A 14,031-nucleotide genomic window follows, 5' to 3' on the forward strand; every position below is an offset into this window, starting at 1 on the left:
GAATTGGATTTTGTGCTTTATTTTCAAATAAATACAAGATGAGATGTTAAGGAATGTTGGACTGATTAGCCTTGTTTTTTAAAAACGTGAAACTGACCGTGTAATTTTTCTAAGGCACAAAGGGCAATTTGTCACTCAACTCCCTTTGAAAGTCCTCTCCTGATGTATTAGTTTATATATAGTAAATTATATGTTGGGTTGATCACTTTGTCATCTTTTTCCTGTTCTAGGTTATCTTCTGGGAAGTGAAGATTATTATTCCCATGAACGTTGTGTGTTCATCAGTGCAAAGAATGCAACACGCTGTGCTCTTGATCTTCGAGATGGAGAAGAAGTTGCTGTTGGATTTGGAAACATGTATTCCACTAATGTATTTACGAAAAGAGCTGTAGATCTTATAGCCAGCCATGAAACTGAGAAGGTACAGTAACAGCAGTTGCTTTTTTGATAACTTACTTTACAAGTTTCTTAATATTTTCATGCAATATTTATTTATAAGACTTGAGCTTGCTTTGTAAACAATAGCTGATAAATATCTAGATACAGAGCTGCATTTATGATAACTCACTGTCTTATCAGCATAGCTGGCCTTGTGCTGCTTTCTCACAGGAACAAAGATCTACACTAAACCTAGAGTTAAATAGGACTTGCTCTCTTACGAATGCAGTTTTTGCAAAATAGAGATTGATCCACTAGAAAATAGGCCCAAATCAGCAAAGTGCACTTAACTAAAAAGTTCAGCAAATAGAAATGGACAGTATTGCATTGACACTTTAATGTTCAAAGCCCTTATCGAGTAGAACCTCGGTGTTATGAACTGACCAGACAACCTCATTTGGATCCAGAAGTATGCAATCGGGCAGCAGCAGAGACCCCCCCCTGCCAAAAAAAAAAAAAGCCAGTACAGTACTATGTTAAGTGTAAACTACCAAAAAAAAAAAAAATTGACAAGGTAAGGAAACTGTTTCTGTGCTTGTCTCATTTGAATTAAGATGATTAAAAGCAGGATTTTTCTTCTGCATAGTAAAGTTTTCAAAACTGTATTAAGTCAATGTTCAGTTGTAAACTTTTGAAAGAACAACCATAATGTTTTGTGCAGAGTTGTGAGTATTTCAGAATTATGAACAACTTCCATTCTCAAGGTATTTGTAACTTTGAGGTTCTACTGTATTGTATAACTTGGTGCACATAATAGTTGAAAAGACTTCTACAGGAGATACACAGTGTAGGATGGGAATGAAGATCTTAATAATTTTTCTGTGCAATGATTAACAACATAGCTTTACTTCATATAAGGGACATTCTTTATACAATGTTCAAACTCACAAGCCAGGAATGTTTCCCTCATTAGAATCATCTTCCTTATTAAGATGCAGTGTGCTAAATGTAAAATATCTTAACCTATATTGTAAAAAGAAGCAAAGTTGAAGTTTTTAATTTAAAGATCCCAGAAAAAAATCCAGAATTTCTCCTTCACTCCTCTAATATAAAGACCTTAGACCATGACATAAACTTTTGTATTAAACACTGCAGTTAAGTTAACCCTCCACCCCCAAACTAACTTTTTTTGTTAAAATGCACAACAAGATGGTACAAATGGACTTCCTTGATTTGGACAAGAATACATAGAATGCTAGTATGTGGGGATAATTGACCTATTTGTAACAAAGGCATTATTTTGCTACTGCAATCTGACATATTACATTGTTAACTTATAAATGCACATACTAAAAAGGAAACTAAGTGAAGGCATGACAATTTTCAGAACTGAAATGTGTTTAAGGCTGAATTTTTTGGCAAAACTTCAGCCGAAGTGGTTCAGCTGTTTTCAGAATGAGTCTAGGGGGGAAATTTTTTGTTAGTACTAAAAAAAAAAAAAAAAAAAACACACAATAAAAAAAAAAATCTGGTGACATTTTTCTTTGAGGAGTTCGAGTGGCCCAATGCTTGAAATTTTGCAGAAGGGGTGGACTTTGTCAGGGAAGTGCCTTGGTCATGATCCACCCAAATTTTGGTCAATTTATAAACCTTTGAAAAATCTCAGTTTACACATGCTCAGTAGAGACTTGCTGGAGCTTGTCTGACTGCACTAGGCATGCTCAAGCCTGGGTTGAGCAGGATGTTCCCTGCAATGGCAGCAGAGGCACCAGAACTAAGAACAGGGAGCCTGTCTTTCCTGTATTATCAATGATACCCCTCCCGACTTTGTCCCTTCCTGTTTGGGCCCAGGCAGCATGGAGGAGGAAACTGCCTCATTCAAATGCGGAGGAGGGGACAAGAGCTGGGGGGTGGGGAGTAGATTCGAACTGGAGGCTGGCAGGGTGAATGGACTAGGATTGTCTGGGTGAGCAGACTGGAGCTAGGGAGGTAGGAGTCTAGGAACCTGGTGGGATGGGGGGACTGATTTGTGATGAGGGGACTGGGACTGCCTGGAAATGAGACTGGGAACCAGTCGGGTGGAACTGGAGGCAGGGAGGTAGATATGAAAAGGAGCCAGAGAGCAAAAGGAGAACTGGGACTGGTTGGGCAAAGAGACTGGGATAAGGATGGGGTGGGGGGCATGGGACACTGAGCTTGGATGAGGAGCTCTGGGAGTCAGGTGGCATAGGAAATGTGGGGAGAGAAACAGATTGGATGAGGATCCTGGAAGGGGTGATTGGGACTGGTTGGAGTCACAGGGTGAATTTGGCCCTTTAAAGGGAGATGCAGCAGCTGTGCCACTATTGATTAGCTGCTTCCCAGCCTGAGAGGGTGGGACTAAGAAGCATCTGGTGATAGTTCTTCTATAAGGTCCAGGTATCCATTACACTGAGCAAGATCATTCTGGGGGTAAGTGGAAAGGTTCTGAGCCAGGTTTTGTGGGAGGCTTGGTACCACAGGGGAGCCAGCCTAGGGACCCAGGGCTCATACTGGCATAGAGAAACCACAGGGAGAAAGCAGGCTTCTATGGAAGGCTGAGTCAGGATCTGAGAATGGTATTCCAGGGGAACTAGCCTGAGGGCAGAATGCTCCATACCAGAGCGGGACTAACAGAACCAATTGCAAGAAGATGCTTAGTGAAATGAAATAATCTGTCATTGGATTAAAAATAAAAAACATAAAAGCCCCACTTCCCACGGCGAGTTGGGCTCCTCATAAGCTCTGTAATAGGGATGTAAAAAGAAAATGCAATGGAGATTTTCATGACAAATGACACTACCACTAACCAGGATGTCTTGCAGATGAAATATGATTTTATTTTGTATAATGAATCTGGGATTCAGACTTTCTACCCAAATAGAAAGTTTACAACTTGCTATTTGATGACTTACAGATTTGTGAGACTTTGCTGTAGTAGGAGAAACAGTATTGCTTTTAGAAAAAGGATAGGAAGCCAAGTTGAGTGGCAGGAAGATCATAAAATCAACTGGCTTTGCTACCATTAAAATGAAAATATATGCTAATATTTCAGTGCCTTTCATAAAAATCTTTCCCAGAATTGTGTATATCTTATGCTTAGAGAAATCGGGAGGAAAACCAGACAATTGCTGTAGGTATTGGTTCATGTGACTTTTTTTTTTTCTTTCATTTTAATGCTTGGATACTCTCTCATCTGGCTTGCATACTACTCCCCCCCCACCCCCAGCCTCTCTTTCTCTATCTTGCTCTCCAATCTGTCCATGAGCCCCTTCAGGTCCCTGAAGAATACATGAAACCATACGCTTTCATCAAAGATGAGAAGAGACGTCATTATGCGGGAATGGTGTCCGTTATGGATGAAGCTGTAGGAAATGTCACTGCAGCTCTGAAGAGATACGGGCTTTGGGACAACACAGTTCTCATCTTCTCTACTGGTAAGACGGTTTAGTCAAATATTTTTCTGGTGACTCATTGAATGTAATGTCCAATAAGCTGAAGAGAGGCCAATTTAACCATGAAGTGATCCATTTCAGAACAGATTTTAAATGCACAGGAGCTATAAAAATTTTTTCCTAAAAGAGGATAAATCTATTTTTCCCTCTTAAACATAAACAATTTTGAGGGAGTGTTTCTGAAAACAAAGGATTAATTGTCTAGAACCATATGCAATGAAAGGCACTGTACAAACTTACTGAGAGCCTTGTGTGAGGTTCTGGGGGTCTTCAATATCCTTGAACTTCACTTGCTTTTGAGATTACAGTACCTCTCAAGATTGGTAGAGCTGTGTGAATAAAAGCTCAATTCATCTCAGTCCTGATTTCTAGAACCCATTTTTGTAGGCAATATTCAAACTGTCCCTTTTTGGTGTGTGATACAAACATCCAGCGGGGACTTGAGCACACCAGGTAGTGACAGATGCCATGTGACACAACTGCCTGGACAATTTGTGTGGCGGTCACTGTCAGAAACACACACCAAGCTGTTATCTTTCACCAAGGTACATATTTATTCTTTTCTTACAAAGTAACAGTGTAATGCAGGCTTAGATCAAGGGGAGGCTTCCCTGCAGCCCTCACTCCTCAGCCCAGGTTCAGCTGCTGAACTTCCTTCTGAGTTTCCCCTTTGCTTCCTGTTCCTTCCACTTTTATATCCTTCCAATTACATTGCTAGCCCAGTAATTACCACGCAGGTGCTCATGGTCCCCACAGAGTATAATTGGCTTCAGTTAAGCCTGCACTTTCCCTAGTGCTGCAGCAAACTCAGTGACCAGGGTGCTATTAATAGTCCGCTGTCACACTTTGCCTGTGGCAGAGGTCTCCTTTGCTGCCTGTACCCTACCCTCTTTATGGGGCTGGGATTCTACTGGGGGTCCTGTACCTTTTTGGGGCTGGGCTTCTACAGACCACCAGTGGTGGTCTCTTGCCTTCCACCCACAGAAAGTCCACTTTGGGGGTGGAGTTTTTCCCCACAGCTCAGTCTCCACCAGTTGTGGGCCAATCACATCCCATGGATCTTTCCTCCCAGTTTACTGTCTCCGGGCTTATATCTACTCACATGAATTGTCCCTGTAGAGCCACCGTCTCAGGATCTCCCTCTTCCCTTGACGTATCTTGCCTCTGGCTTGGGACTGTCAGGGTAGGTTCGCCCACCAAGATTTCCTTATCAGGACTCCTTTCTCTCTTCTTTCCCCCCCCCCCCCTTTCTGGCTTGTTCTCCATCCTGTGCCTTGCCTAGGGCTTGTTCCTCCTAGGAGTCAGTCAAGCCTCTTCCCCCTTAGGTGTCCCTAAACTAGCACTCCCTGCTTCACTGCCCCTTCTTGCTTTTTTTTTTTTTTTTTTTTTTCTCCTCCTCCCGCAAGTCCTCCAGTATGTCACATCTTTCTGAAATGGTTACTATACGTCTAGGGTTATCACACACTGGACCTGGAGGACTGCCTGGAGGGTCTAACTCATGGGCTTTTTATGCAGACCTACCGGTTGGGGTCCCTTTCCCCAGTTGTCTACCCTTTGTACATAAGAGGAATGGGGTCCAGTCAGTTCTTATCATTACTGAGTAAGGCAATGACTTCACTGTCCTTACCTGTGGCCAACTAAACTTCCCTTCTACTTCCTGGGGGACAACTACCACGGGATAAGTGCTCTTTCCCACCCTTGCATAGATTAAATAGTTATTGTCACCCCTTCCTTTCCCCACTGTGGCCTAACCAGGATGCTCTGTACAAGGGAACATGCTGTTGCTGAATCCACAACACCCTTTGTCATTCTTTGGCCTGCTGTGACAGGAATCATCCTTATCCCAGGTTCCCCCTTTTACAGCTGTCCACCCATAGAACTCTGCGATCATGCAGGCAAAGTCTCTCTTTATGCACCTTTGCCCTGCAATGGTAGAAAACTACTGTGTGGATGACTGAGGCCATCTTATTCATCCCTTGAACTCCCTTCCCAGGCTTCGCTGCGTGAGGTTCTTCAACCTTATTTTCCCCATCTTTGATCACAGGGTCAGGGGTACAGAACTCTTTCCATGGAAAATTCACCTCCAAATACTCCTCTGTTATTATTACTGCTGCCCCGAGCGAGTCTGTCTGGTGCCTCTGAATCAGACCCTTGTCTTGGGGAGGCTCTGTCAAGGTTCCTTCCCCACTCTGAACGCTAGGGTACAGATGTGGGGACCTGCATGAAAACCCCCTAAGCTTGCTTTTACCAGCTTGGGTTAAAACTTCCCCAAGATACAAACTATTTTACCTTTTGCCCTTGGACTTTCGCTGCCACCACCAAACGTCTAACACCAGTTACTGGGAAAGAGTTCGTTTGGAAACGTCTTTCCCCTTCAAAATCCTCCCAAATCTTACCCCCGTTTTTTCTGGGGAAAGTTTTTGATTAAAAATCCTCACCAATTTGCATAGGTGACCACAGACCCAAACCCTTGCATCTTAAGAACAATGAAAAAACATTCAAATTCTTAAAAAGAATTTTAATAGAAGAAAAAGTAAAAAGAATCACCTCTGTAAAATCAGGATCGTAAATATCTTAAAGGGTAATTAGATTCAAAACCTAAAGAATCCCTCTAGGCAAAACCTTAAGTTACAAAAAGACACAAACAGGAATATCCATTCCATTCAGCACAGCTTATTTTCTCAGCCATTTAAAGAAAACAGAATCTGATGCATATTTAGCTAGATTACTTACTAAGTTCTAAGACTCCATTCCTGTTCTGTCCCTGGCAAAAGCATCACTCAGACACAGACCCTTTGTTTCCCCCCCCTCCCCCTCCCCAGCTTTGAAAGTATCTTGTCTCCTCATTGGTCATTGTTGTCAGGTGCCAGGGAGGTTATCCTAGCTCCTTAACCCTCTACTGGTGAAAAGGTTTTTCCTCTAGCCAGGAGGGATTTTTACCTTTTTAAATTTTTTAAAGGTGTTTACCCTTCCCTTTATATTTATGACAGGCTCTGTGTAAACTGTTCCAGAACAGTGGTGTCCATTAGGGTCTCAATGGCCTGTCTATCCAGTCGCAACCACTGAGTGGCCCAGTCCAACAACTTCTATCCAAAGGTCCTGGGACATATCCTTCTATTCCAGCTGTCTGCCCTGAATGTTCGGTAGTATTTCTCCACTGACAGGCCCCCCTGTCTAAAATGGTGGCCTTCACTGTATCATAATATCTGGCCCGGTGCTAGCTCAGGGTCATTTAGGTCTCCTGAGCCTCAATGGCCAGATAGGAGGCTAGCTGGAGCGCCCATGCACCCTTGTCCCATCCAGTGTTAGTAGCCACCTGCTCAAAGGAGAGTAAAAAGGCATTGGGGTCATCCTCCAGAGCCATTTTACATAGCCACAGGCCCACCATTCGATTTCTAGTCCCCCTCAGTGGAACTCGCCAGCCTCTGCAGGAGACATTGTTGTACCTGGGCCTGCTTCTTGATAAACTCCTGTAATGTTCATTGCTCTTTTGCCTAGGATGACCACCCCTCCTGAATTGGGTGGGACAGTCCTCAAATGCAGAGTTCAGGTCCCAATCTGGGCTGAATAGCTCTGAGATAGTATTTGTCCCAGATTCCCTGTGGCGCTGTCTGAGGCTGAGGGTGATGCCAACCTCTTCTGGGGAGGGGTGTGAGGTGGGCCTTAGCGCGCCCCACACACCACAAAGCCCAGCCCCCTACTCCTTCTTTTCCCTCCTGAGGCCCTGCGCCTTGGCCAGGCCAGAAGTTGGAGCTGGGCAGTAGTAAGAGCACCCCGGATCCTCCACCTGCTCTGGGTGGCATGCCCGGGGGGGGGGGGGTGAGGACATAGGCTGGGGCTGCTCTCAGGCCCCCTGGCCCTCTGCCCAGGGTAGGTAGATGGTCGAGGGCTCCCCACAGCAGCCTGGACTCCCTGAACGGTTCTTACAATGGCCCGGCTCCAGCTTCTGGCCTGGCCGTGGGTGGGGGACTTCTGTATGTGTCCCGCTTTTGTCTTTTGGAAAATATGGTCACCCTAGTTTCACATGCCAATGCAGAAGTGCTTGCCTCTCCACCTGCTGGGTCTTTATCTCCCTTTTGTTGTTCCACCAGCCAGTGCAGCATCTCGTTTGTAGTGTCTGGATCTCCTGACCTCATGCAGGTCTCCCTCCGGTTTCTTCCTCTCAGCTAAAGCAACCACCTTTTCAAAAGACAAAAATGGGACACCTGTAGGAGCCCTGTTCCCTGGAGCCCTACCCCCTGACCAGGCCAGAAGCTGCTGTAAGAATTCCTTCGGGGGGGGAGCACATGGGCCAGGGGCTACTCTTGTGCACCCCAGCTCACCACCCAGGGCAGGTGGAGGGTCTGGGACTCCCCACAGCAGCCCGGTCTTCTTGGGTGGCTCTTACTATTGCCTGGCTTCTGGCCTGGCCAAGCGGCAAGACCTGAGGAGGAGCACAGGGCATAGTCTCGTGGGTGGGGAATAAAGCCTGCCTCAGCCCCCCTCCCCAGCCCCAGCTGGTGCCACCACTGAGCCTTGGCAGGCATAGAGTGGCACTGCAGGAAATCTGGGACAAATGCTGTCCTGGAGTCATTCAGCCTGGGTCCAGGCCTTGAACTCTGCATTTTGGGACTACCCAATTCAGAAAAGGTGGTCACCCTACTCTCAGCTGAGAGAGCTATGGCTCATGGACAAGCCCCCACATGTCAGAAGGGGTCTCTGTCACTACCCAGTGTACTCAACTGCCTGGCCAGTTGGTGTGGCCCCCTTGTCACAAACCCACACCGGGCTGTTACCTTTTTGTAAGTATATTCTCTTCTTACAAAGTAATGCAGTGTACTGGAGGTTTACAGCAAGGGCGGGTGGGGGACTTCCCCGCAGTGTTTACTCCACTGCACAGGCTCAGCCTCTGAGCTTCCTTCTGAGCTCCCTCCTTGCTTTCTGGTCCTCCCAATTACATCATTGGCCCTGTGATTTGCACCAGGTGCTCATAGTCCCCCCCCCCCCCCAACAGAAAGTGTAAAATTGCCTTCGATTAAGCTTGCACTCTTCCCAATGCTGCAGCAAACTCAGTGACCAAGGTGTCACCACTAGTATCCTATCAAAAATTGGTTGAGGCAAAACATCTGTGTTTATGTACTCTTTGGCTTGACAGTAATATTACTTTGGGCCCTTAGCCTCCTGAAGCAAATTTCCACTAATAAAACCATCTTTGATACTTCTGATTGATTCTTAATCTATCAGATTTAGATTGAAAGCTCTTCAGGGCAAGAACTGTCTCCTACTGTATGTTTAGCAAACTGGGGACCCAATCTTGGTTAAAACTTCTAGGCTACTACTGTAATATTTAAAATATATATAAACTTCCGTGCTGAATGGAACTGAATTTAGCTGAAATCTAGAAGCCTTCATTGCATTATTCCCCTGAATCCTATGTCCTGCATCCTTCAAAATGTTTTCCCCCCTCCCCACTTCGTCTGATTTGGGAGTGGGAATAGCCCTTCAAAGCTTCCAACCTCTACTATACCCAGGTTTTACTTAATAGGGTTTGCTTGAGGGTAGGGCAGGAATTCCTGAACATCTCACTTTGTATTCATTTAAATATTTTGAATTTAACAGCTTTGGTGCACAGCTTTGAAGCCAAAACCTGCCTACTCAGTGAGATTGTATTCATATTCTGATCCCAGTTCAAATTAGGCCTGATACCTGTACTATGTAAACATCTTTGTTCTGGGAGGAACCCCCCATTATAAGATGTATTCATATTTGGACCTTCATATAAGCAAAGCTGTATGGAATCTGATATCAATACTTACTGCATATGGTAAAATTGCAGCCTCCACTCTTGACTCCAGTACAGCTATTTTCAGTATAATTCTTTCAGTGGATTATGTACTAAAACTAACGAACATCTGAGCTGGAAACATCGTAGTTACGCTTAAAATAAGTTTTCAGTCAATTAGCTTATGCTTTATAAAATCTAATATTTTTCATACTGTTGCAGTATACTTTTAATGACTGCTATCTAAATCAACAGATATGTTTAGACAAGTGTCAGGCTGTCAGGAGAAGCCTAAGTCACAGTCTTATCCAATGGGACTTGAACTGTATTGACAATTTAAACTGCCAGAAATGGAACTTCATGATTGAAACCCAAGGAAATTGAACCTAGATCAGGCAAATAGGACAGTTATTCATTTTTTTCCAAGTCTTTCTACTTCACTTCACACAGCTATTCTCTACAGTAAAACACTGCATGCATTAAAGGCACAGCTTCCAAAAAACACGTTTAAACTATTAAATCTATTCAGCTTCTTTGTAAAAACACTTAAACCCTTTTTAAGTTAGATCTTTGAAAAGACCATCAGAAAGTGTTGGAAAAGAGAAGCCCAAAGTCATGCAGCTTGGTGTCATATGGGAACTTTGTGCTGTTGTATCCTTGCAGGTTATTTACACAGCTTCAATCTCCCAAAGGTGCTCCCCATAACTGGGAGTGTAAAATGCCTATTTGCAGCTCTAACATCGGTAAAGGTAGATGTTTAATGGGGGAAATGGAAGCCCAGAATTAAGGAGGGGATGAGCCCCACAAGCAGGGTGGAGCTGACTTAAGTTTAATTATGGAGCTTAAACTCCTGCTGCACCCAGAAACTCAGTTCTCATCCCAACTCCCCCTTAATGCTTTCTCCAATGTAAGACATGCTCTCCCTTACAAGTCCCAGCCTGCTCAATCTTTCATGTTCTGCAGCTTACCTCCCAGTAAGAAGAGATCCCTTTCCTTCCTGATCTTTCTCACTTTACTTTATCTTCTGAATTTACACCTTCTCTTCAGCCACCAAAGACCTGACTTGTCAGGGGAGTACATCTTATTATCCTCCTGACGGACTAGGGCAGAGGTGGGCAAACTATGGCGGCCTGCAGGACCGTCCTGCCCAGCCCTTGAGCTCCTGGCCGGGGAGGCCAGCACTCACTCCCTCCCCCGCAGCCTCAGCCCGCCACATGGGCAGCTCCATCCAGGCAGAGAGGCTGCGAGCTCCTGCTGCTCTGAGTGGTATGGTAAGGGAGCAGTGGGGGGGGGAGGGTTGGATAAGGGGTAGGGAGTCCCAGGAAGAGGTTTGGGTGGGGGGTGGTCAGGGGATGGGAAATGAGCTGGTTGGATAGGGCATGGGAGTCGGGGTGGGGGTGTGGATGGGGAGTGGGGGGGGTTAGATAGGGGGCCGGAGTCAAGGGGCGGGGTGTGAATCAGGTCAGGGGGGTAGTCTGTGGACGGGGGGTGGATGGGTCAGGATTCTGAGGGGGACACTCAGGGGGCAGGAAGTAGAGGGGCAAATAGGGGGCGGGGCCAGGCTGTTTAGGGGGGTATAGCCTTTCCTATCTGGCCCTTCATACAGTTTCGCACCCCAATGCGGCCCTTGGGCCAAAAAGTTTGCCCACCCTTGGACTAGGGGCTTAAACCATATACCCCCTTTTCCCCCTTACTCCCCAGTCCAGGGCAAAGGACAGATCCGCCATAGAACTGGGAATTCCATCCAAGATGCCTCTTCCCATGCTGCAGAGACTGATTTTACTGGCTTGCCTCCCAATTTTCTCTGACCCTGGCTAATCTGCTCTGGGTTCCTCACAACCTGAAGAATTTTAAGTAGCGCTTGGGACAGAGAATATAATAGCAATTGGGCATCCAGATGTGTGTAAATTGGGCCTATCTTGCCATAGTTGTAATGTAAAGGTGATAACCTGGGGCACTGAAATTGGTGAGGGAGTAAGGAGTCTTAAAATGATGAACATCAATTTTGTCCACACTTCCCATTTTAAACTGGAAATTCCTGAAGTCCCTTCTTCAAGGAGGTAAATTCATTGGCTGTAATTACGTAAATATAGTAAATCCCACATTTGGATATCTGCCCCTTATTGCTACAAATCCCAGCACAAAATTTTTTATTGATACTGTTCCCTACTGATTTGCTGTTGCTAGCTATGCTGATTGGTGTTACTGCCATAAATGTACAGTTGTTGACTCCTTTAATTATGGACTCTAACATAAAGAACACTTTCACTGGAGTCTCACTGAATTATTACAGAAGTTGATTTGATCTTCACTCCCAAAGAGAATAGTAGAGAGTTCAATAAAAATTCTTTCTATTTCTTCCTCTTTCTGCATGATATGGCCTAACCAGAATTCCCTTGAAAACATGCCAGTTGGCAAATGGAACTACTGCACATTTTAAAAAGGCCTTGTAAAATTTATATAGGGACTCCAAATCCTCTTTAAAGTGGTCTAATGGAAACCTCAGGCCAGAAATGAAGTAATCTGACCATTAATACGGTCTGTCTCCATAAGTGCATCACATAAGTCTACACTTCTGCTCTCTTACTGCTTTTTTTTTTTTTTTTTGTACAGATGAACTTTTAGCACAAGTAAATAGGCATGAGTAAGCCAGGGAACTACAGCGTTTTATAATGCAAGCATTTCCACCGTTGCTTTGTTAATCTGAAACCAGAAACAAATGAGCTAACTATTAATTATTAAATAATTAAATATCAGAAGTACGATGATATCAAGAACTACCAAGTAGTTAGAAAATTATGCTGATATATCATGCAGTAAACTTGGTTTTACAGAGCATCATACATACTCTGCTTCCTTAATGAAATGGGTAGTGTTAGTGAAATGATTGTGTGCAAACAAAGCAGATATGTATGCAGCAATAACTCTTTGACAGCCTTGGGCATTAAATATATGTAGCTGAAAAGAACAGGACATTGGGGTTACTCCTTTTTGAAAAGTGCCAGGGAGTCTAACTTTGAAGGGGACCTTCCTTTAAAATCATAAATAAAGGATGTAATCTCCACCAGTTCAGCAGTCTCCTAGCTCAGTAGTCCAAGTCTTGTTTTGGAACATGGACCATGACTACAGGTGAGAATGCTACAAATTGAAATCGGGCATCACTATGTGTAGCTCATATAATATCTTGGATGGAAACTTGCCAGCACTATAGCAAGCTAGTCTCATTGAGTTCGGCATCCATTATTTTTTCATTAAAACAGATAAGTTATTTAACATTTAAACTTATTCCTAAATGATAAGATGGTCATAATTGCCAAAACAAAACCATAACTTTCCCTTAGAACCCTGCATGGGACAACTGTACAGCCCTGCAGCAGGACTGGGATCTCATGGGTTCCAGAGGATCTGCTGCCATAATAGCAGGAGAGAGATTAAAGAGTAGTCCTGTGTAGGGCTCTACTTTTCCCTCCTTCCCAGCCTCTCCTTCATCTCTGTTAACTGTCTCATTTTGGAAAATGTTGCAGTATCTGTTAATTACCATAAGAGTCCTGTAAGATGTAATCTACAGCTTTTTCTTTCAAAACTTAGTTTACATAGCTAAAAGAAAACAGACATGTTATAAAACCTTTCCATAACAGAACATGTAACCAACTATTATTTTCTCTCATAATGCAATTTTGCCCTTAACTTTATATATGCTTGTATGTTCCAGGAAAAACTTTTTTCCCAAAACTTAACTATTCTTGTTTTTTTTTTTGTTTTGTTTTGTTTTTTGACACTTCGAAAGACTACATTGCTTACATGAATATGAGAAATCTGTAAATGCTGTTTGAGGATTAGGATAGCTGCAGTTGTACAGAACTGATTAAATATAGTCATGCTAACGTTTCACTAAACACTATTTTGTGCGTATCTGATTTCAAAAGGCTTCTCACGTACCAAAATAAAAAAATCCCAGTAAAACTCCACAGTTAGTTCAGCAATATAAAAGTATATACTGTAGAAAAGCAATCGCATTATAAAACAATTTAGTTGTTTAAAAACCCTGGCCGTACTAAAACTTTTTTTAAAATGTATTTTTTCCATCTTCGCGCAGATTAAAGTGGATAGCGAGTTTTGTGTCCATACTACAATTTTTTACAACTGTGGCTTAGCCATGTTTAAACTAAATATTTGTACCTGCTCAGTGCTCAAATTGGGGCTTATGAGATGAGGAAGAGAAGTGAGAGAGGTGCTTATAGGTCCTCTGGACCCACCTTGGGTCATAAGCAGCATGAAGACACCTTCTGTAACTACCCATTCCCCAATATCTAATTGATCTTGGAAATTCTTCTGTCCTTTCCCATTCATTTTCCCTTCTAGCCTATCATCTCTCTTTGAAGTCTCTTTTGCCAGGCTGACCTCCTTCCTGACTTTTTT

The 14,031-nt window shown here is 43.8% G+C and overlaps 1 protein-coding gene across 4 annotated transcripts in view; it reads left to right on the forward strand.

The window, feature by feature from the left end:
* The window catches only part of ARSB (arylsulfatase B), a 104,766-nt gene that overhangs the window by 8,250 nt on the left and 82,485 nt on the right, over window positions 1–14,031 (forward strand). For all 4 annotated transcript variants that reach the window (XR_006281336.1, XM_038402063.2, XM_043514543.1 and 1 more), the window contains exons 3-4: window positions 231–421; window positions 3,626–3,833. Coding sequence is in view for 3 of the 4 variants with exons in the window: in XM_038402063.2 (XP_038257991.1) it covers window positions 231–421; window positions 3,626–3,833 (399 nt within the window). In the remaining variant the exon portion in view is untranslated. The remainder of the gene's footprint in view (window positions 1–230; window positions 422–3,625; window positions 3,834–14,031) is intronic.

Source organism: Dermochelys coriacea, chromosome 5, assembly GCF_009764565.3.
Source record: "Dermochelys coriacea isolate rDerCor1 chromosome 5, rDerCor1.pri.v4, whole genome shotgun sequence".
In the NCBI taxonomy this organism is placed as follows: domain Eukaryota; kingdom Metazoa; phylum Chordata; order Testudines; family Dermochelyidae; genus Dermochelys; species Dermochelys coriacea.